Raw genomic sequence first — 24,309 nt, forward strand, 5'->3', positions numbered from 1 at the left:
CATGGGGCCTGAACCCTGGGCCTGGGCACTGTCCCTCAGCTCTTCAGCTCAAGGCTAGCGCTCTACCACTTGGGCCGCCACAGCACTACTTCTGGCTTTTTCTGCTTATGTGGTGCTGAGGAATTGAACCCAGGGCCTCATGCATGCAAGGAAAGCACTTGACCGCCAAGTCACCTTCCCAGCCCCTGCAACTTAAACTCTTAATTCTCTTGCCTCCACCTCCCAAGTAAATGGGATTATAAGTGTTTGCTACCACACCCATTTTCTAATGCATATTTATTAAAAATTAACTTTGTTTACTACTGACTCCATGCAAATTTTCCTACATGTGTACATAATTTTACAATTTCATAAAACATTGTTTAATATATGCAGTATGTAAAGAATGATTGCTCAAGCCTAGGAATTCAGGGTCTTTCTGGACAATATAGTGAAATCCCCATCTCAAAAAAAGGATCAAAAAAGAATCAATATCATTTTTGTGCCTCATGAATAGAAAAGATATGAACAGTTTGACTTGGAATTTTTTTGTTAGGTGCCTTGACCTAAAATTCTAGCACAAGGCTGGGCACTGATGGCCCATGCCTGTAATCCTAACTACTCAAGAGACTGAGATCTGAGGATTGCGATTCAAAGCTGGCCCAGGCAGGAAAGTACATAAGACTTTTTTTTTTAATATACATACAAACAGGTACTTGGATATTGCACCTTTGTGATTCTCTCCTAAGACTATACTCTTTTCGTCTCACTGAATGTGAGTATCTAAGAATTCTGTGTAATTTGTCATATCTAACTTTTGTATATCAGGGAGATCATACACATTTGTCTCTCTGATCTTGGCTTACCTCACTTAACATGATTGTTTTAGTTCCATCCACTTCCTGCAAATGACATTATTTTATTCTTTCTAATGGCTGTGTAAAATTCTATTGTATATAGGTACTACACTTTTTGGATCTACTCATCAATTGTGGGTCATCTGGGTTGTTTCATATCTTGGCTATTATGAATATTGTGGCAATGAAACAGGATGTGTAAGTGTCTTTCCTGGCTCATGATGTTCAGGGTAGATGCCAAGGAGTGATATGGGTGGGTCCTAGGGAAGGTCTACATTTAGTTTTCTGAGGAAACGCCAGACTGCTTTCCAGAGTGGTTGTACTAGTTTACATTCCCACCAGCAGGGCTTTCCTTTTCTCCACATCCCTACCAGCATTTGTTGTTGTTTGAATGTAAACTGTTGGCTAATCTAACTTGGGTAAAATGATATCTCAGGCTTGTTTTAATTTGCATTTCCTTTATGTCCAGGGATGATGAGCATTTCCTCAGTTTTTCTTTCCCATTCTTCCTCTTCTGAGAAGTCTCTTTTAAGCTTCCTTGCTCATTTAGTAATTGGTGTATTAAGGTTGGGGGTATTAGTTTCTTGTGCTCCCTGTATATAGTGGATATTAGGCCTTTGTCTGATGTATTGCTGGTAAAGATCTTTTCCCAATTGGTTGGCTGTCTTTCTAGTTTAGTAACTACGTCCTTAGCTGTGCAAAACCTTTTTATTTTAATATAGTTCCCATTTGTCGAGTCTCTGTCCTATCTGTTATGCTCCTGGGAGTCTATTCAGGAAGTTACTGCCTGTACTTATAAGTTCTAATGTTTCTCCTACTTTCTCTTGCAGTAGTTTCAGAGTTTCAGGTCTGACATTGAGTTCTTTGATCCACTTTGAATTGATGTTAGTGCATGGTTATAAGCAGGGATCCTTAGTTTTCTGCATGTGGCTGCCCAGTTTTTCCAACACCAATTGTTGAAGAGACTGTTTTTTCCCACTGTATGTCTTTGGCTTCTTTGTCCAATATCAGATGACTGTGAGTATGTGGTTTTATTTTTGGGTCTTCTAATCTGTTCCATTGATCTTTGGGTCTTTTTATGCCAATACTAAGCTGGGTGTTTATGTTGTTATTATGGCTCTGTACTAGTTTGAAATCTGGCATTGTGACGCTGTCTGCATTACTTTTATTGCCTAGGATTGTTTTGCTATTCTAGGTCTTTTATCGTTACATATGAATGTTTGGATTGTTTTCTCTATCTTAGTAAATAATGGCATTGGGATTTTGATGGGGATTGCATTGAATTTGTATATCAATTTTGGCAGTATGGCCATTTTCACAATATTGATTCTACCTATTCATGAACATGGAAAATCTTTCCATTTCCTGGAGTCCTCTTTAATTTTTCTTTAGATTTTTATAGTTTTCACTATAAAGATCTTTAGCATCTTTGTGAATTCTTAGATATTTTATATTTTGAGGCTATTGTAAATAGGGTTGTTTTCATGAGTTCCCTTTTTCTTGTACACTGTTGGCACACAGAAAGGCTACTGAGTTTTGTGGGTTAATTTTGTATCCTGCTACTTTGCCGAAGCAGTTGATTAGCTCTAGGAGTTTGGGAGTGGAGCTTTTTGGGTCCTATAAGTATAAGATCATGTCATCTGAAAACAAGGATAGTTTAATTTCTTCTTTCCTTTTGTGGATCACTTTAATGTCCTTTTCTTGCCTTATTGCTCTGGCTAAGAATTCCAGAACTATGCTGAAGGGGAGTGAGGAAAGTGGGAATCCTTGCCTTATTCCTGATTTTATGGCAAATCATTTTAGTTTTTCCACATTTAGTATGATATTAGCTGTTGGTCTGTCAAATATATCCCTTATTGTTTTAAGAAATGTTCCTTCTAGTCCTAGTTTCTCCAAAGCTTTTAACATGAATGGATGTTGTATTTTATCAAAGGCTTTTTCTGCATCTATTGAGATGATCATGTGGTTCTTGTCCTTGGCTCTGTTGACATGGTGAATTATATTTATTTGTGTATGTTAAATTTAATAGCTTTGCATCTATGGGATGAAGCCTATTTGGTCATAATGTATGATTTTTTATTTTTTCTGGATTATGTTGACTAATATTTTATTGAGGAGCTTTGCATCTATGTTCATCAGAGAAATTGATTTATAGTTCTCTTTTTTTGGGGGGGGGAGACCTTACCTGGTTTGGGGATGAGTGTTATATTAGCTTCATAGAATGCATTTGGAATTGCTCTCTCTGCTTCTATTTCATGGAAATGCTTGAGAACTATTGGTATTAGTTCATCTTTAAATGTCTTACAGAATTCAGCTGTGAATCCATCTAGGCGTGGGATTTTCCTTATTGAAAGACTTCTGATTACTTTCTCTATCTCATTGTGTATTATTGGTTTGTTTAGCTATGAACTTTCCCCTCAGCACTGCTTTTGCTGTATCCCAGAAATTCTGTTGGGATCTGTTTTCATTTTCATTGAATTGTAAGAACTTCTTAATTTCTTCCTTAATTTCTTCTGTGACCCAGTTGTTATTCACTACTGTGTTATTCAGTCTCCATGTACTTGAGTGATTTCTGCAGTATGCTTTGTTATTAACTAATTTGATTCCACTGTGGTCAGATAGGATGCAAGGAATTATGCTAATCCTCTTGTATTTGTTTAGTTTCTTTGTGTGTACCATGATATGGTCTATTTTGGAGAATGTTCCATGGGCTGCTGAGAAGAATGTGAATTGGGTTGTTGTTGGGTAGAAAACTGGAGATTTCTGTTTAAGTCTATTTTGGTTATGTTGTCATTTAGTTCAGAGGCTTCTTTGATTATCTTATGTTTGGTTGACCCAACCTTTTGTGAGAGCAGGGTATTACAATCTCTCACCATTATTGTGTTTAGTTCTATCTTGTTCTATAAGTCCAAAAGTATTTGTGTAACTTATTTAGGTGCTCCATTATTTGGTGTGTAGATATTGACAACTGTGAGTTCCTCTGTGTGGATCATTCCCTTTATTACTATGTAATGACCTTCTTTATCTCTTTGTGCTGATTTTAATGAAAAGTATTTTATCAGCTATCAATATGGCTACTCCTGTCTTCTTGCAGGGTGCATTTGCATGAAAGAGTTTGCTTTTATCTTTGTGAGGTGGGTCTCTTGGAGACAACAAATGGATGGATCTTGTTTTTTTGATCCACTCTGCTGTTCTTTTTCTTTTGATTGGGGAATTGAGTCCATTAATGTTTAAGATTATTATAGAAAGATGTGTTATGTTTCCTGCCATTTTCTTTTTTTTAATTAAATTTTTATTTTTATTTTTTGTGAACACACTGTACAGAGGGGTTACAATTACATGGGCAGGTTAATGCGTACATTTCTTAGCAAGCATTGCAGCCTCCTCCTTTGTTTACCCTTCACATCCTTTCCCAGCCTCCCCCCTTACCCCCCCCACCCAATCCTCCCCGATTTCCCCTGTATCCTTAAATGACTTGTTTTTCCCCCATCTCCTCTACAAGTTATATTAACATCAAATATAGTGAAAGCAGGGGTTATACTGTGGGGGAGGGACATACAAAGCTACAAAGAGATAATCTTATAAATGCGTTAGAAACAAATGTATGAAAAGAAAAAACATTAAAATACATATCTAAGGATTCATTTTCCTAACATCACATTATCTGACCTTTTCCGCTTGACTCATACATATACTAGATATTGCAAATGGATTTACTGTATTTTGTTTCTCTCCTCTTCCTCTGCTAACTAAATTGGTCTTCCAGTGATTTTTGTCTGATTTATTTCCTGTTTTTGATTGTTCCCTCCAAATTGTATTCCTCCCTTTACTATTCTTTGTAATGCTAATTGAATGTTCATGAATTCCTTTAATTTGTGTTTGTCATCAAAGATTTTAGTTTCACTATCAAATGTAAATGATAGCTTTGCTGGGTATATCAGTTTGTTTTTGTAGTTGTTGGTCTTCAGGGCTTGAATTATAACATTCCAGGCTCTCCTTGCAGTGAGGGTTTGTGTGGAGAGATCTGCAGTGCTTCTGATTTTCTTTCCATTTTAATACAGCTCCTTCTTTGATTTTGCATATTTAAAATCATTTCCTTGCTATTCAAGTCTAATATTTTTACTATGATGTGTCTAGAGGTGTTTCTTCTTGGATCCTGTCTAGTAGATATTCTACATGCTTCTGTTTGGCAGATGAGATTTTCTCTCTTAAGACTGGGGAAGTAGTTCTCTGTTATTATTATACTGAATAGATTTTTCTATGACTTTACTATTAAATTCTTCCCCCTCATTGATCCCAATTATGTGTAAATTTTATTTCTTGCCTGTCTTCCAATTCTTGGGTTTACCTTTGGTAGGTTCTGAGTATTTGTTCCATACCTTTGACTTTTTTCCATTCAATTCTGTTACCTATGAGATTCTACTGTGGATTGCATTGTGGAAATTGAACCTTTTATACTTCTGAGATCAGTGTTAATTTTATGTTTTAATGAGGTGTATAGTGTGTCTGTTTTTATCTCCATATCTTTTTGGGAGTTCTGGATTTTCTTTGTCATTTCTTCTTTGTACTCTTGAAATTGTTTTTGCATATCCCCCTTAATTTCATTTGCCAATTCTGTCAGCATGTCTTTAATGGTTCTTTTGTCCTCTTCTTCACTCTCAGTGGGGTCCTTCCCTGGATTGTTGTTGGCTTTTGCATTTCCTTTGTTATCTTGATTGTTCATGAATATTGTAATCTTTCATTGTGATTTAAGCATTTGGGTTAAGGGATTGTCAGGACTGTGACCCATTAACCTGTTCACACCTGACAGGTGGCAGCCCTCACTTGGCCTAGGATAGCTCACACTGGGTAGACTAGCCCATACTGGGTCCTGGGACCAGCAAGTGCCTGTGTGCATTCTCAGCCCCAGGATAGTTTAAAGGAGCTTGGTCTGTAACAGGGGCTGAAAAGGTTAGATTCAGGCCTTTGGGATGGGCATGGTCTTCAGTAGGGGTGGGCTCCCACAGGTGCACAGCAGAGTTTGCTCTTCGGCCTCCACTTGGCTCTCATCCCTCAGGAGACTGATTCCTTGCTTCCAGCTTGAGCATGGGTGTGTGTGCACTTTGCAGCTCCCAACCAGGGAGTGATCTGCCAGCAGCTGGGCGAGTAAACCTGTCTTGAGACATTTATTTGCCACTCCTGGGTCTTTAACTCAGGGCCTGGGCACTGTCCCTGAGCTTCTTTTCTCAAGGCTAGCACTCTACCACTTGAGCTACAGTGCAACTTCTAGCTTTTTCTATTTATGTGGTACTGAGGAATCAAACCCAGAGCTTCATGCATACTAGGCAAGCACTACCATTAAGCCACATTCCCTGCCATTGAGACTTTTATCTCCAATTAACCAGTAGAAAACCAGAAGTGACACTGTGGCTCCAAGTGGTAGAGTACTAGCCTTGAGCAAAATAGCTCAGGGACAGTGCCCAAGTCCTGAGTTCAAAGTCCCATAACTGCCCAAAAAATCTAGCACAATAAAATATTCAAGGTGATACCATTTAATGTATAAACAACTATTGCAGTGGTTAACCTAGTAGAAAATATGTCTGGTTTTATCTAAAAAAATTCTTATAATTGCCATATGTAGAAAAATATCGGCGGAAAGAAAGCTTTTGTTTAGTTCAAACTCATGTTACATTATTTGTATTCTTAGATTAATTATAATTTCAGCAATGTGCTTTAGAGATCTTTTTGCTACCAGTCTGAGGGCATTACATTTTTTTTGTAATATTCTGAGGGCAGATGGCCTTCTTCCTACTAACTACATCCATCCTCACTAAGCCTTCCCAAAATACTTTTCTATATAGTTTAGGTTCATTCACAGATTCATGTAAGGGGATTTCATATATATATATATATATATATATATATATATATATATATATATATATATATATATATATATATATACATCTCACTTGTTATATGGTAAAAACTAATTTCTTTTCCAACTAAACCTTTAGAAAAATGAGTTAACAATTATAATGTCATGTGTATGTGCTTTCATTTGAATCCAAGAGTTGATTATGTCTTACTGTCTAGTTGCTTTTAAGAACTACCAATGATTTTCTATGAGTCAATAGTAGTATGATTGCATTAATATATCTAATTTACATATTTGTTGAGATGTAACAAAAGGGACAACTGGGTGACTGTATAGATAATTGCTAAATTGCACTGAAAGAGTAATTTCAACTAACTAAAAATATTCCTTCACTGGTATTTAATGAAAGATATTGTGGCAAATACTCTGCAAAATAACCTACTTACAGTACAGTATGTTGTACATACTGAAGTATTGAATACCATAATTAATTATTCCTGAAAATCTCTTGAAACTGAAATGAAACATGTTCTATCCAGAGATATGAATAGTTTAAACTCAAAGTTTATTATCTAACATATAATAATTTTAGATGATTCTGTTTCTTCATAATTCTGTTTTGAATCTTAATTGAGTCAAATAGTTTGTTCATTTCTGACTCATAATAACTTTGCACTGTTTTGTTATTTATACTATATTATCAATATGTACTTTACTTTCTATCCCCAAAAGAGATTTTTTTCAAACAAACGTTCTTCAGTGTCTTGAGCAAGAATATTTCAAGTAAAATAAAAATCTCTGGGAAACAGGTTATTTTTGTTTATCACTAGCTATGAATAGTTGGGTTGTTTAAATATATTAATGATCACCTTATTTAAAGATAGGTGTAATTGAATTAAAAGCTACTTGTAGTATTAAACACAGATTATATCTAAAATTTAAAGTTGTGTATTGAGGAGCTATTGTGTTATCAGACAATATGAGACCATTTTGTGACTATCCTCACTTCTAATAACATAAAGAGTAAACTAGTTTTAAGCTTGAGGATGTAGAATCTTTCCATAATATTTGAAATTAAATAAATCTTTACAAGCAAAGGTAGAGAAAATAAAACATGTTGGATAAAGCAAAGAACTCACTCTTAAAATAGTATATTTAAGTAGTTTTTGAAAATTAACCCACCTTTTCCTTTGCTCCTTTGGAAAAACAGAACATAAAAAGAATTTGTTTGTGTGTGGAAAGGAGAATAAGCCACATTCTTGCGTTGACAAAGAAGGAACAGAAGATAAACAAGGTGATTAGTTGTTGCTAAGTATAAATACTAACCTTTGCAAGAAGTATATTTATGTCAACATTGAGTTGCTTGAAAAGACATTCCTGAAACTGGAAGCCAAGATACCCTTGAACTTAAAAAAAGAAAAAAAATCTGTTTTGCTCCTATGCTTATTTGGTAGAATCCAGAAAGTCTATTTTTAACCATTGTATCACTTTTTTTTCTTTTTTCTTTCTTTTTTTTTTTTTTTTTGGTCAATCGTTGTGCTTGAACTCTGGGCCTGGGCACTGTCCCTCAGCTCTTCAGCTCAAGGCAAGTGCTCTACCACTTGAGCCACAGCGCCACTTCCGTAGAAAAGTCTATTTTTAAATGAAGTATATAATTGTTATTTTCATTTGACCAAAGGCCTATAATACAGCCTTACAAACAAACTACAGAATAGTAGTATAGATAAGTTTGTACTAAAGAACTGGATTTACCACAAGCATTTCATCAATTTGCATATAGAAGTTACAAATTACTGACCATATTTTGGACAAAGCTTTGTTCCATGGCCTATATACCTTCACTACTGATTTTACCCATAGAATTCATAATTATTACTGAAATTATGCTTTTATTTTATTTTTTATTGTGAAAACACCGTACAGAGGGGTTACAATTACATGGGCAAGGTAATGAGTACATTTCTTATCAAGCATTGTTGCCTCCTCCTTTGTTTCCTCTTCCCATCCCTTCCCATCTCTGCCCCCCACCCTCGCTTCTCCTCCCCCTGCCCAGGCCAAAGTTGTAAAGTTCATTTTTTGACATATTGTCTTGTACATCTCATTGTTGCAAATGGATCCACCTGAAATTATTTAATTTCTCTTTCACACCTTTCCCCCTAGTATTACCTTTTCACATATTTTCTTGTTTTTTGTTTCATTCTAGTTGGTGATTTCCTTAGTTTATTCAGCTTAACTCCCACTGGAACAAATACCATTGTTTCATGATAGATTCATTGGAGCAAGATATTTACAACAAATTTCACTTATTCTTTTTTTTTCCCCCTGGTCTTGGGGCTTGACTCAGGGCCTTCGCTGCTAGGCTTGAGCTTTTTTTTTTTCACTCAAGGCTACTACTGGCTTTGTGGTGGTAAAGTGGAGATAAGTGTCTCACAAAATCTCCTGCCCAAGTTGCAAAAGATTCAGTCTTACACATTTCTGTGCCTAAAACATATGTGTTTAGGACTCAAGTGTCTCAAAGTAGTTCATATTTTTATGTTGGATATTTAGATTATATTTTCAACTTGAATGGCTTTTGATACACATTGTCAAATTAACCCCTGGGAGAGTACATAAATCAATCCTTCTGTAACAGTATATGAAGTTGCCTGGTTCTACGTTTTGGCATTGCCTACTTTCTCCCTTCTTGTTTTTTGCCAGTCCTAGGGCTTGAACTCATGGCCTGGGCACTGTCCCTGAGCTTGTTTTGCTCAAGGCTATCACTCTACCACTTGAGCCACAGCATCACTTCCTGCTTTTTCTGTTTATGTGGTACTCAAGAATCAAACCCAGGGCTTCATGCATAATAGGCAGCACTCTACCACTAAGCTACCTTCCCAGCCACACCTTTTACTTTCTTGGATGAGATAGAATATTAATATTTTGTTTGGATTTCCTAAGATATATGCATATATGTATATATATATATATATATATTGTTAAAGCTGGAAAGGTCCTTTAAGATTTAACTCACTCTGAATAATGTCTAGGTGTGTGGTTTTTTGTGTAGATGAGAAAATATTCTTTAATTCTAACAATTGATATTCTAAAAAGTCAAATATGGAGCATTTTATGGAATCACCCATAACAATGACACCTTTAGCCCTAGCTGAGATGTTCAGTTTACATTATAAAAATGTTGAAAACCCTGAAAATTTGATTCAAATCATTTTGCAATGAAATTTTTTAAAAACAGAAATGGCATATGGCAAATATTTGGAGAAATGTCTTATTTTCATGTACAATTACCACAGTCACACTGCATGATTTTGGTGTTGCTTCTGAAGTAATAAGTTTGTGATGGTCTTGTCATGGGTCTGTGACGCATTTCCTAAGCAGTGTCTAATTCCTGTTATTTTCTCTGTTTCTATTCTTACACTGTATATATGGCATTTCTTTTTGCTGTGCCAAATTTCTAACTTTACCTGTCCTTATTCAACTGCAGCAACAGGCAAGTATGTGTTGCGCTATGTACATGTTCCGTTGCTTAACATTACTGATGAGGAATTGAAGGCCTCCATGGTTGTCCGTAAGTCAGCAATCCAAAATCCTCTTCAACCAATGGCAGAAGAGCCTGAAAAGGACAAAGTTGAGACCCCTCCTGAAACAACTATCGAAGAGACACCTAGCTCAAGAGCAGAAGTAACACCGGAGATCGAAGCAACACTCAGTTCACAAGCAGAATTAACACCGGAGGTGAAAGTGGATGTGCCCACCATCAGCACAGAACCACAACCCATGGTAACCGTGAGCATATTTTCAGTACTAAGTATGGACAACACCAATGTACCTTCCAAGGTTTCTGTGCTAGTCACACTGAAAAAAAATATGAAAACACTCACCAAGATAGCCATGGAACTGTCCAGTATAGTGAACATGGAAGCACACCCCATAGTGAGCAAGGAGGCTTCTCCCATGGCCAGTGTGGATAATTATTCTGTGACAAGTTTGGAATCCCCACTGACAAATTCACACTCACTATTGATGACAAACTTAGTCTTCATCATTTGTGAGTGTGAGAGTGTCACCAGTAGTAAGCACAGACACATTACCAGAGGGAAGCCTGGACTCAGGGAACACAAAAATATCTTCAGAGGCAAACACAGATGAGGCCATTGTGGAAGTACTAATAGAAGTAGGGTGAAGGAGAGCACAGAGGTATTACCTCAGCCAAGTATAGAAATGACCCCTGCAAAGGCAGCATGAAAGTATCTCCAAGCATTTTCTATTGATATATTTCCTATTAAAACAGCTCCAGCCTTGATTTAACAAAAAGCCAATTGAAAGCATAAGACCCTGAGTTCAAATCCCCAGTACCAGCACCCAAAAAAGACATCTAATTTCGTGTTCCAATATATGTTGTACCAGCATTTCCCTCCAAAGATGGAATATTAGTAAAGAGTAGAAGAGAGAAAACATAACTCTTTATATGAGCTACTTCTAAACTCTTAAATGTTTTTGACAAGTGTGCCAAGTCCATAATTAAGATTTAGAAATAGAAGTAAGATTTTGAATTTAAAAGTCTTTTAAATTATTTCTATGATCAACTAGAATTGTGGGATAACACTTGTTAAGTCTATAAGAAAGTATCTTTTTGCCTGGTTTTCAAGCACTAAAGCAAAATTGGGGGTTTAAGGACGTAATTGTAATTTTGTTCAGAATATTTTTCTCTTAATAAGAAGCAAGCTGTAGCAAAATAATTGCTAATTTCTCACTGTATTGATCTGTTCAGAAACCCGAACTCACCCATCAGCCCTTAACTCCAATTATCAGGAAACGTCCAAGTTCAAGTATTCCTGGATACATATGGCCTTCATCTGTAACTAGATGGCCCTCAGCTTCTCCAGGAAATACTTCGTAAGTAGCCTATTTTTAACTATTCCTCATTGATATCTTACCAGGACAAATCTCATGTCAGTGCTTCTTAAGGGAAGTAACACAAACTTAATGGAAAAAAACTAAAAGTCAGTCTACTTTAAGTAGACTTACTTTTGCCTCTTACAAAAATCACCAGATGATATCATTTCTTCTTAGTACTAAAGTGGGATAGTTTTCTGAAATTGTATACCAAAAATTAACCTATGTTTGTTACTTTTCTCTCAGTAGACATCTTGCAATGGTACCAACCACGACATCTAAATTTGCACAGGCCGCCCAAACATATAAATTGGCATCTTTTCGGCACAACAGCATCGTTCCACCAGCTGTACTAAAAAAGAGAAGAGATACCATGTATAAACCTGCAAACAAATCTGAGACTGTAAACCAACAGCTTATGAGCAGTGAAGGTAAGAATGGTCAATTTCCTTTTATTCTCCAATTGAGAGGACACTAGGGAGTGGACATTCTTTTAGATAAACACGATTACATATTCACTGGTCCTTGGGACTGTTTTCTTTATGCTTGTTTATTCTTGCCAAAACTTCTTACTCCACTCCGCCTTGTTTTGGAATACCCATATTTGGAAAAACAGACTTAAAGGCATTGTTTGGGTAAGAGTTTCATCTAGGTAATCCCTGTGGGCCCTTCCATCTCTGATATTGTCTAAGTTAAGAGGCAGCATATCTAACCTTTGCCATATAAGCAGATTTTCATTAAGAGATGTAGGTCTGTTTCCATAGAAAGACCATAACATATGGTGTGTCTTGATGTATGCCATATGCACATTCTTGAAAGTGCCACATAGGATTTTTTTGTTACTATTTTTCCTATCACATGTACTCTTATATCTTAAGATATTACTTAATTTCAAACACCCCAGGAAATTTTGCTATTTTAAGGACTTCCAGAATTTTTATTATAAATTATGAGTTGAAATTAGCATATATTTGTCCTAATTAGCACAGATGATATAGAGACGTTTCATTACAAATTATTGTTGAGGTTTAAAAATGTTCATTTTCATACATGGTTTTCTTTAAAACAGACATTAGTGAAGTGGAGGTATGACTCACATGGTAAAATACTAGTGAAAAAGCCACATGTAAGTGTGAGGCCCTGAGTTCAAGCCCCAGTACAGGCATAAAATAAAGGCATTAATTACATAGACTATAATATTGTAATATATCCTTATGTATTCCCTTATTTTTACTCATAGTCTTCATTTTTATGTTATTCATACTTAGCCACTCCATGATAACCAGATGAATAAACTTCAGGTGAACAGTAGTGAAAATGACACACAAGTTCACATACACATGCTTGTTGAATTTTGGGTTAGCTAAATATTTAAGATTCTTACTCTTCATTTGGACCAGAGAAAAGCTTGGCTTCCACTGTATTTAATGTATTTTAACCTTTTTCATAGGGTGATTTGATGGAGCTATCTCAAAATGGGGCATAACTCTTATTTGAAAGAAACAAAATGCTAATTGAAGGACAAGTTAAGGTTTTGAATAAACCACCTGTAGTCTGATTGCAGTTGATAAATTTTGGCCTATGAACATATTGTTTGATGTTTTAAATGTTTTAGGTTGTGCTGTCCTTGGTTGTTGGACTGCAAGGCCCTAAGTTCCCTAAACTGTTTGATATGTTTAATTCAACTAGACTCTCATAATAGAAGATCATCAAGATCCCCAAGCATGGATGCAACTACAACTTCGGCAAAAAAACAGCAGGGCGAAAAAAGACGAAGTCTCCCAAGTGCAGTGGTACCAAGGTCAGCAAAAACACCATCTCTTTTAGACATTAAATCTGGAATAAGGCCTAAATCTTGAAAACTTTCCCTTCAGATTACAAGTTGTCAAAGAGCAAGTGACTTCTTCAGTGAGGATCAGAAGTCTCTCATTACCTTCTAATCCATTAAAGAAAGTATAGGAAGCATGCAGAGAGGGACCTAATGTTTCTCCATGTCTTTTTTAGTTTCTCTGTCATATGCCATTAAGGATTTTAAGAGATTTCAGAAAGACATTAAAATAAACATCTAGGGCCCTCTCCACGGTATCACCTGACATTTCTGTTTCCATTCACAGAGGCCAGTCCCTTTTTTTTAATTAAAGAAAGGAAGTTTAGGATTTGTAAACTTGGAAATTACCCTTATTCTTGTTGTACATTGCACATTTGGATACTTTCCAATGAGCTCTGTGATGCTTGAATTTTATTAGGCCAGTGAGTCACCATTGGACGATGTCCTATGCCCAGAAATTCTCATGCACATCTATGTGTGGTCAAACTTGAAAGCAAGGTTCTTGTTCTTCCATCATGATACCCATTTTATGTTGAGCTCTATAATGTAAACCCTGGCCCACTCTCTATAGGGAAATTTTGACAGTACTGCCGTTATGTTCAACTCCTACATATTTTTAAAAATACAACCCCATACTTTCCATCTACTTTATATAGGCTTGGAGAAGAGAAGAGAGAGAAGAGGGGTCATTTTAAAGAACAAGAAATTATAACTAGAAAAATAGTATTCATGGCCTCATGTAAACAGAGCAAATTGAGTATTTGAAAGCACTGAATACTAGAGCACTATTTGCACCATTGTCTAAATTACCAGTAATTCCCCAGATGAGACATAACTGTGAGCACAGGGAAATGAAGCCTTTTGTAGAGATCTCTATTTCCAAAACTGTTAGGACTGATCACTTTCTCTTGTGTGTGTGTATGTGTGCATACATGGTGTACATGCATGCGTGCATGCGTGTGTGTTAAGGTAAAAAGTAGTCCAGTACTTCATAGGAATTAACCCTGTGTAGCTACACAGAAAATATAGTAAATCTGGCACCAATGAAAATTACGTTACTATTCACAAGCAATTTCACCATGAACAGTCACTACTGTAAATTGTATATAACAGTGACCAGGGTAAATTCTAAGAGTCATTTATATATTCTTGCTGTTATTAGGAAAGACTCAACCATGGAAGAGAGTTCTGCAGAACAGGCGGAGTCATCAAAATTGGAAAAACCGCAGAAGAGCAAAATGAAAACAAAGAAAGGACGTAAGGTATTACGGATTTGTTAGCTCAACACTTTAGTCATGGATAAGAAGCAATTGAAATTAAAGGAGCAGACCGTATCTGTAAGCTGCACCATTACATTACACAATAGTGGTCATCTTCAGCCACTTTGGCAAATGTTCCACAATATTTCCTAAGGGCATTTCGCAAAGGCAGAAAACAGTAGATTCTAGATGACCAGTCTTTGAGTTTGAAATCCTAATTGCTTGAGTGTGTCAGATAACTTTTACCCATCTTGCCTTCTGTTGGTGCCATACATCTGCACCTCTCCCTAACAGGCAAGAAAGGGAGAGATTCTTACTGCCTCATCTTTTGTTGTTTTGGTTTCTTTTTCTTTATTGAAAAGATGATGAGTAGGGGTTGTTACAGTTACATAAGTAAGGTAATGAGCACATTTGTTTTTAAACAGTTACCCCATACCTCATTTTCTCCCACTTACCCCTCCTAGTCATCTCCCGCTCCCAAGTTGTAGAGTTCATTCCCAGCATAGTGTCAAGTGAGTATGTTACATTAGTTCATACATTGTCCTGCTATTTCTATGATTCCCTTACCCTTCCACGGATTGAATAAACATATACAAGACACAAGGTACAAAAAACTAAGAGAACTGAAAAAACTAACTACATACAGGACATAGTAAGAACTTCTTTTTTTCCAATTCTTGGAGTTCATGTTGATATGCTTCATTATATATGGTCCTATGTGCTTAGCAATTGGATTATTGAGATCACCTCTTAAGAATATCATAAACATATTCTAGTTATTACAAATGAGGGGAACCATGAAACATACTTTTCTTTGGGTCTGGGTTACTTCATTTAATGTAATTTTTCCAGGTTTTTCCATTTCCTTATGAATTGGGACAATCCCATTCTTTCTAAAGGAAGCATAGAACTCCATTGTGAATATATACCACATCTTCCTGATCCATTTATCTGTTGAGAGGCATCTGTGTTGGTTGCATATCTTAGCCATGGTAAATACTACTGTAATGAACATGGTTGTGCTGGTAGCTTTGGTATAGCTTTGTTTGTGGTCATTTTGGTAAATGCCCAGAAGTAGGATTGCTGGGTCATAGGGGAGCTCTATGTTTAGTCTTTTGAGGCACCTCCATACTGCTTTCCAGAGTGGTTGAACAAGTTTACACTCCCACCAACAGTGTAGTAGTGTTCCCTTTTGGCCACATCCCCTCCAGCATCTGTTGTTTTTAGATTTCTTGATAATGGCCCTTCTAACTGGGGCAAGATAGAATCTCAATGTTGTTTTGATTTGCATTTCTTTTATGGCCAAAGACGTTGAGCATTTTTTCATGCATCTATTGGCCATTCGTATTTCCTCTTCAGAGAAGTGTCTCTCTAAGTTTTAGCCCACTTGTTAATGAGGTGATTGTTTCTTTGGGGATTTGTTTTGGGGGGCCTTTAATTTTTTGAGCTGTAAGTACATTTTAGATATGAGGCCCTTGTCTGTTGTATGGCTTATGAAGATCTTCTCCCAGTCTGTGGGCTTTTTTCTTGCTAGCTATGTCCCTTGCTGTGCAGAAGCTCTGCAGTTCAATGTGAATGTCTCATCTTTCCAAACCCTAATCTCAAGGTAGGTAATCCCCAGAACCCAGATTTGACTCATTTTGAATTATTATTACTCACTTTATATTCTCAGTGTTAGAATATCATTCATTAAAACTGCTTATCTAGACATTCCAGAATTAGAAAGTAACCTTTATGAATCCTCTAAGCATTAGAGAAATATAAGAAATTTGGCTCCTGTCCCTATGGCAGTAGATAGCTCCACAGTTATTGAAATTAAATAATTGCACACATTTCCTAGAAAAGGGAATGCTAAAAGCTCAGGAAGCTGTCCTCTTATTCATACCTCTCTTTTTCATGGACCCTTAGCAGCAATTACAGCAATACTTCAATCAAACATGTAAGAACAATGATCATTGGAGCAAAATGGCTCCAGTCTGGTAGGGGTTGGTAGAAGCTAAAGTGTTTTTCTACATCAGGCTGGAATGTATCAACTATGGTCAGAAATACAAGTCTGAGAAGCCAAGATGTAGACTTTTAAGCCAGAAAGGAATCTTGTACAACCCATGACTCATCTGGGAGCCCTGGCCCAGGCCAAGGCCAATGTGCCTTAAGGCCTCCCTGTCACTGAAGAGACTAGACAGCTACAACTTTCTTCACCTTGTACAATGGAGAATTTTCTTCAACCCTAGAAAACATCCCTCTTCAGTCTCCTGTCTTTTTAGAAACAAAAGCTCTTAACAGTATGGCATCAATACAGTACATTAATTTCCTTAACATCAGCATTACGAATGGTCTGACTAAAATCCTATTGAAATCTCTAACTGGTCTGCAATGATATATGCTTGGTCTAAGTAATGAATCTCCATGTGTGTGAAAATAGGAGTGTAAAGTTGTTATTTGGGCGCTTATGTGTTGATTGCAAGTACTATTTTTATTCATGGCATTTTGTAGCTGGCTTGGGTTGGAAAGGGAGAATTTGGTGAAATTTGTGGTTTGGGAGAAATTGTTGATATTGTCCATCTTTGTGAAAAGGAGATACCCACTGCTTCAGGACCACTGGATTTTAATCTCTTTCCAGGCTTGAATTTTTATTTCCCTTTAAACAGAGAATTGAGGAAATAATAATGGAAGGGGGAGAGATAGACAGATGTGAAAGCCTCAAAAGTATCTACCAGCAGTGTTCAAGAATTCTTCTTACTTCGTACTCTTAACAGCTTTGCTCATTTTTACCCATCTGGTGGTAATGAAATAAAGTATCTAATTTGCATTTCTCTGATCATTAAAAAACTAGAACATGTTTTTATCTCTCTAGTTTGCCTTCATGTTTTCTTGTCTGTGAAATGCTTGCTTAGGCCTTTCATCCTTTTTGCTCTTTTCTTAATATATAGTTCTTGAATACTGCTTCTTTTTTTTGGTTGTGTAGACACCTTTTTCCAGTTTATGGCTTGTCCTCTTGTAATTTTCTGCAGGATAAAAGCTCCTGATGTTAATATTCTTGAATTTATCAACAGCTTTTGATAACTATCAAAGTCAAGTGCCTTCTTACATGCTTTCTGGCCATTTGGTGATATGTCTTTTCAAATGACTTGCCCATTTGCCTCATTTGTCACCTGCCTATTTCTTACCAGTTTGTAGGTTGTTTTAACTTATAGTTAGGAGTCCTTTGGTTATATGTATTACAGGGATCTTTCCCCATGTTATAATTGCCCCATTCTCAGTATCTTTGAATGAACCAGAAGTTCTTCGTTTTAACGAACTCACATATGTCCTTTCTGTTCATTTAACAATGAATGATTTTTGTGGGGGTCTGTTCAGTAAATTACCCCCTCCATCGTGTCTTTTGATGAAGTACATACATTCAAATCTTGTTTTCTCCAGATTTTGTGCTCTTGAAATTTTGTTGCAAAATTGATATACTATTTGTTTGTACTTTCACAGTTGTGGTCATTCCTACTATTAAGTAGCATGAGAATGTAGAATAGATATGTCATTTGTGATAAGTGCTGGTAGTCCACCATCTCAAAGTTCATTCAGTCCAACAAGTTTGGCCTTGTGCAGTGGCCAAGAACACTTTAATTCTTTATTGATTGATTCCACCCGGATTCACATTACCAAGCAAGCAGAGGATAAATGGAGCTCAAAGGTGTAGTTGTAATTTCTGGACTTTTGCTCAGGGAAATACTTCATTCTTAATTATCTTTCCCTTAACTGAAAGCTAGAACAGGGCCATCTGCGTTTATTCCCTTGTAGATTGTTGGGGCTAACAAGTTTCCTTTACCTTTTATATGAAATGCCAAAAGTTAGCCATCGCTCTATCACTACAGCTTCAAAATCTGACTTCTTTGAAATTCTAAGACAGGATGATAAAATATTATGCATAATATGGTTTTCTTTTTCAATCTCAGGTTACACGAGAAACATCTAGCAGCAATTCATCTGAAGATGAGGCTGATGGGAAAAAAGAACTGGAAAAGGATAATCTGTCACCTTCAGGTCTGTTCGCTGCTGATGCTTCTATCAGTCACTATTTAGGAGCTGGACTTCTTTAGCTTCTACCCAGGGCTCCTCCACTACTGAGCTTTGTAATTTGGAGCCGGTCACTTAACGTCTCTGTGTTTAGCTTTTACAATCTGCAAAAGAGGAAGCTAATACTGTCTTACTCTGAAGAGATTTCAGTGAAATTAATCTAATGATAATAGTGTCTGACATGTAGAAAGCTCTCAATAAATATTAGCAGCTGCCGACAGTGTTACTTTACAGATCGTGCTAGTAGAGTGCCGCTGACCACTTTTTCTCAGTTGAATATTGGGATTATTGGCATTTCATAACTCACAGCCTCAGAAGGCCTACATGTTTTCCTATAAGTAGAATAACACTTTTTTTCTGTTAATCCTGGGGCTTAAATTCAGGGCCTGGGTGCCATCCTTGAGCTCTTTCACTCAAGGCTAGTGCTGTACCATTTTGAGCCACAATATCACTTCCAGTTTTCTGGTGATTAACTGGAGATGAGTCTTACGGACTTTCCTGCCCAGAATGGCTTTGAACTGTGATCCTCAGATCTCAGCCTCCTGAGTAGCTAGGATTACAAGTGTAATCCCCCAGCACCTGGCTAAAATAACCCTTTGCATCTCATTCAAAAATTAGTTGGCTTACTTCACTTAATATAATTTTTTCCAAGTCTTTCCATTTCCTAACAAATGGGGCAATGTCGTTCTTTCTGATGGAAGCATAGGATTCCATTGTGTATATATACCACATTTTCTTGATCCATTCATCTACTGAGGGGCATCTGGGTTGGTTCCATACCTTAGCTATGGTAAATAATGCTGCAATAAACATAGTCATGCTGGTAGCTTTAGTGTGGTCTTGTTTGTGATCATTTGGGTAAATGCCCAAAAGTGGGATTGCTGGGCCATAGGGGAGCTCTATGTGGAGTCTTTTGAGGAACCTCCATACTGCTTTCCAAAGTGGTTGAACAAGTTTACACTCCCACCAACAATGCAGTAAGGTTCCCTTCTGTCCACATCCCCTCCAGCATAAAGAAACATAGGTCCCATGGTTTCCCTTATTTGCAATAACTAGTATATGTCTGAGTCAAGCAGAAAACGTCAGATAAGTTGATGTTAGGGGAATGTTTTTTTGTGTCTTTTTCCTTTCATGCAGTTGTTTCTAACATATTTATAAGATGATTTCTTTTGTGCTTTGTATGACCCTCCCCCACGATATAACCCATGCTTTCACTGTATTTGATGTTGGTATCATTTGTGGAGGGGAAGGGAAAAAACAAATCATTTAACTAGGGATACAGGTGGACCCATTGCAACAATGAGATGTACAAGTCAGTATGTTGAAAAACGAACTTTACAACTTTGGTGAGGGGGAGGGGGAAGGATCAGGTCGGGGGAAGCGGGGGGATGGGAAGGGATGGGAAGTAGAAACAAAGAGGAGGCAACAATGCTTGATAAGAAATGTACTCGTTATCTTGCCCATGTAATTGTAACTCCTCTGTATGGTATTCTCACAATAAAAAAAAAAAATTACAGTTGGGTCATGATGTGAGTGCCCTCTAAAATGTGTTGTTCACTCCCTATGAGTACAAAACACTTTATAGTAGTAGTAATTGGCATTTGAGAAAATACTTCACCCATACTTATCTTGAAAGCGAATGTCAAAACAGGTATGCCACGTGTTCTACACTGCTCTGGGGATACAGAGATATAAAGTCACACCTCAGCTTCAAAGACAAACGCATGAACAATCACTCATACTTGCACACAAGGTGATTGGGTTAAAAGAAGTTTAGTCAAAAAGCAATGAGCACACAGTGGCAGAAGCTCTTGGGTCTGCCTTAGTAGGTAGAGAAAAGCTGAAAATAGAAACTTTGGAAGTATGACCAAAGACAGAGTCCAATTTGGCTAGGTGGGCAGTCACACAGAGAAAAGACGCAAATAGCAGCCCTGTACTCTGGCTCAATTAGTCCTTCCTAGTGAAGGAGAAGGAACACTTCCTTAATGGCAGACACTTTATGCACTGAGAAACTGTGAGTATGTGTTTATTGGGCAGCTCCCAGGCCAAAACTCAGGTTTGTGAAGCAGCTCAGTACTGGCTAGGCCTGGTTTCCCAAAGTGCTGCCTGCCTGGCACTGCCTACAGACACACCTTTCTTCCATTACATCAAAATCACAGCTTTCGCTTTTGTTTTGTTCCAGTAACCTTAACTTTGGTTTAAATTCATTTTTCATTTTTCTTCCTTAGAAAAACTTGACATGTATTATAGGGACATGGTGAAACCTCAAAAACTGCTCTTCCTGCAAGCTGAAACTGGTGAGCTTCAGGAGGGAAGAAAAGTATATTTCCACAAATATGTAACAACTTTCGGAGAAAAGGGAACAAAAATTGAGTTTCTTGCTAAACCATCTACTTCAAGGTGAGACACTCATTTCCCCAAATATATTTGGGAAGATTATGACCAAAATGCTAAAAAAATACTGTTTTAAATTGAGCTCTTCACTTGCAAATAGCAAACACTATGTCAAGTAGTTGCCATAACAGAAACAAACTAATCCCACAACGATCTTCATTTTCTTTATGTTCATCTTATTTATTTTCGTGTTCTTATTGGCAGATATTCTTTGTAATAAGGGTTTAATCACATTTCCATACCTGCATATAATGAATTGTTGATATTCACCTTCTTAAATTTCTCTTAATTTCTTAAATTTCTCCATTTTCCTTTCTATATCCCTGGCAGTAGTCCTTTTACATTCAAGACTTTGTTTTCTTATGTTTCACCTTCCTCTAGATTTCACAAATGTCAAAAAAAAAAAAACATGAGATATACCTCTTTGTAGGACTACCTTAATTTACTTGATTTTATGATCTCCAGTTCCATAAAACTTTTTCCCGGAAAATAATTGTTTTTCTTAGTGGTTGTGTAAAACTTGACTGGACAGATAGGTAGGTAGGTAGGTAGGTAGGTAGGTAGGTAGGTAGGTAGGTGGATGGATGGATGGGTGCATAGATAGATAGACAGACAGACAGACAGACAGACAGACAGACAGACAGACAGACAGACAGACAGACAGACAGACAGACAGACAGACAGACCAAATTTTTTAGGGGGGTGGTACTGGCACTTGAACTCTGGGCCTCACAGCTGGTGTTATACCTCTTGGATCACACTACTGGTTATTTTCTGGTTAATTAGTGATAGGAATCTTGTAGATTTATCTGTCTGGGCTGGCTCCAAACTTTGATTCTTCAAGCTAGTCTACTAAATAGCTAGAATTCTAGAACCACCCACAACCAGATATAGTCTATGTTTTCTTTATCCACTCATATTGATGGGTACCTAAACTAAGTCCATAAACTGGCGATTGTGAATAGTGCAGCAATACACATGAGCATACAAGTATCTGCAGTAGTTTGATTCTTTTGAATACCCAGAAGTGGTATGCATGCATGGATCATTTTGCAAAGACTCCATACTGATTCCCATAGTATGGAGCACTCATTCCAAGAACATGGAGTAAGAGTTCCTTTTTTCCTAGATCCTTGCCAGCATTTGTTTATTCTGGGTGGAGTAAGATAGAATTTGCATTTCCCCAATAGCTGAGGGGTTTGCACCTTTCTTCATGTCTTTATTAGCCATTGTAATTCATTTGAAAAGTGTCATTCAGTTCATCTGCCAATTTATCAAGTATAATATTTAAGTATAAATTCAATTTGTTGAGCTCTTTAGATATTCTGAATATTAATCCTCTATCAGATGAATATCTGACAGAAATTTTCTCCTGTTATATAAACTCTCTACTCTATTATTTCTTTTATTGTGCAGAAGGTTTTGTAAAATTTTATAAAATCTCATTTGTTCCTGTTCTTCTTTCCTGAGCTATTGGGGTCCTATTTAGAAAGCCCTTATCCATGTCTATATTTTCAAGTATATTCCTTATGTTTTCCCAAAGTAGTGTCAGTGCTTCAGGTCTTTCATTGAGTTTTTTAATCCATTTTGATGTGAATTTTATTTTAATAATACTGGCATTTGAACTCAAGTCCTTGTGTTCCTTTAGTTGGTTATTTGCATATACAGATTTTTCTGCCCATCTATCCTCTGGATCTCAGCCTCATGAGTAGTTGAGGATTACAGATATGGGCCACTAGCACCCAGCTAGTCTATAAACACCTTAATGAAAACTTTGTATTTATATTCATCAAGAAAATTGGCTCATTGTCTTCCTTTATTGTTCTGTCCTTATGAATTTTTGATATTAAGATACTAATGGCTTCATAGAATAAGTTTTTAAATGTTACTTCCGTTTGCATTTTGAGGAATAATTTGAAGAAGATTGGTATTAGTTCTTTAAATGTCTGGAAGAGTTTAGCACTGAATCTATCTGGTCCTCAGATTTTCTTTGTTAATTTTTTAAAATAATTACCATTTCAATTCTACTGCTCATGTTGAGCCTATGCTAGTTGTACTATCTTGGCTTAAATCAGTAGGTCATATATGTCTAGAAATTTATCCATTACTTCCAGATTTTCCAATTTACTGGAGTTAGGTTTTCAAAAACATTCCTTAATGATCATCTAGAGTTCAGTGGTATCTGGTATGATATGACCTCTTTCATGTATAATTTTTCTAATTTGTGTCTTGCTTTTTGTTTAGTTTGGCTAAAGGTTTGTTAATCTTGTTTACCCTTTAAAAGAACCAATTCTATTTCATTGGTGTTTGTATTTTTTCCATTCAGTTTAATCTATTTTTCAGCTCTGGTCTTTATAACTTACTTTAGTTTGCTAGTTTGAGCTTTAAGCTTAATCTCATTTTTCTAAACCCTTGATGTACATCATTAGTTTATTCATGTGAAATCACTCCGAGTTTTTAGGGAGGCACTCATAGCCTTCCCTCTTAAAACTACATAAAAACTTCTCTCTTCAAAGCACTTTCATTGTGTATGGTAAGTTCTGATAAGTAATGTTATCATTTTCATTTGATTTTAGGAATTTAATTTCTTATTTAATTTTAATGTAAAGATGCTGTACAGAGGGTTACAGTTACATGAGTAAGGCAATGAGTACATTTCTTGTCCAGCATTGTTACCCCCTCATTTGTTCCCCCACTATCCCTTTCCTCTCTGACCTTCCTCCTTCCACCTCCCCATCTTTTTATTTTTAAAGGATCCACTGGTCATTCAGATGTGAGCCATTCAGTCTCCACGAGTTTGTATAAATTCTGTAGCTTCATGCTATTGTTTCCTGGTTTATTCCATTGAAGTCTGAGAAAATACAAGATAAATTTCGACTTTCTTTGTATATAATGGGATGCTTTCATTTTTTCCTGCAATTATGAAGAATAACTTAGGTGGATATAATAATCTTGACTGTCAGCTCTGTTTTTGGGGGCTTGTAGTACACAATTCCATGCCTTCATGGATTTTATTTTCTGTATGTGTGAATATTTTTATTATCTTTGAGTAGTTGTACAGAAGAGTAGAAAACTATGAAATGAATTTGCATGTCCTCCTTGCACAGGGGCCATGCTAATCTTCTCTATATTGTTCCAACTTTAATATATGTGTTGCCAAAGTGAGCGCCTGGA

At 36.6% G+C, this 24,309-nt stretch overlaps 1 protein-coding gene and 1 pseudogene across 3 annotated transcripts in view; one reads left to right on the forward strand and one right to left on the reverse strand.

Annotated features, from left to right (window-relative positions):
- Positions 1 to 24,309, forward strand: part of Map7d3 (MAP7 domain containing 3) — a 40,389-nt gene that overhangs the window by 11,714 nt on the left and 4,366 nt on the right. For 2 of the 3 annotated variants that reach the window (XM_070038906.1, XM_070038908.1), the window contains exons 5-12: positions 7,904 to 7,987; positions 10,175 to 10,470; positions 11,462 to 11,586; positions 11,833 to 12,017; positions 13,276 to 13,387; positions 14,577 to 14,676; positions 18,621 to 18,708; positions 20,970 to 21,141. In XM_070038906.1, coding sequence (XP_069895007.1) covers positions 7,904 to 7,987; positions 10,175 to 10,470; positions 11,462 to 11,586; positions 11,833 to 12,017; positions 13,276 to 13,387; positions 14,577 to 14,676; positions 18,621 to 18,708; positions 20,970 to 21,141 — 1,162 coding nt within the window. The remainder of the gene's footprint in view (positions 1 to 7,903; positions 7,988 to 10,174; positions 10,471 to 11,461; positions 11,587 to 11,832; positions 12,018 to 13,275; positions 13,388 to 14,576; positions 14,677 to 18,620; positions 18,709 to 20,969; positions 21,142 to 24,309) is intronic. The other variant, XM_070038907.1, reaches the window with a different exon arrangement.
- On the reverse strand, positions 24,205 to 24,304 carry LOC138840519 (U6 spliceosomal RNA; annotated as a pseudogene).

This window comes from Dipodomys merriami, unplaced genomic scaffold, assembly GCF_024711535.1.
Source record: "Dipodomys merriami isolate MVZ:Mamm:240054 unplaced genomic scaffold, mDipMer1.0.p SCAF_3, whole genome shotgun sequence".
NCBI classification, from domain to species: Eukaryota; Metazoa; Chordata; class Mammalia; order Rodentia; family Heteromyidae; genus Dipodomys; species Dipodomys merriami.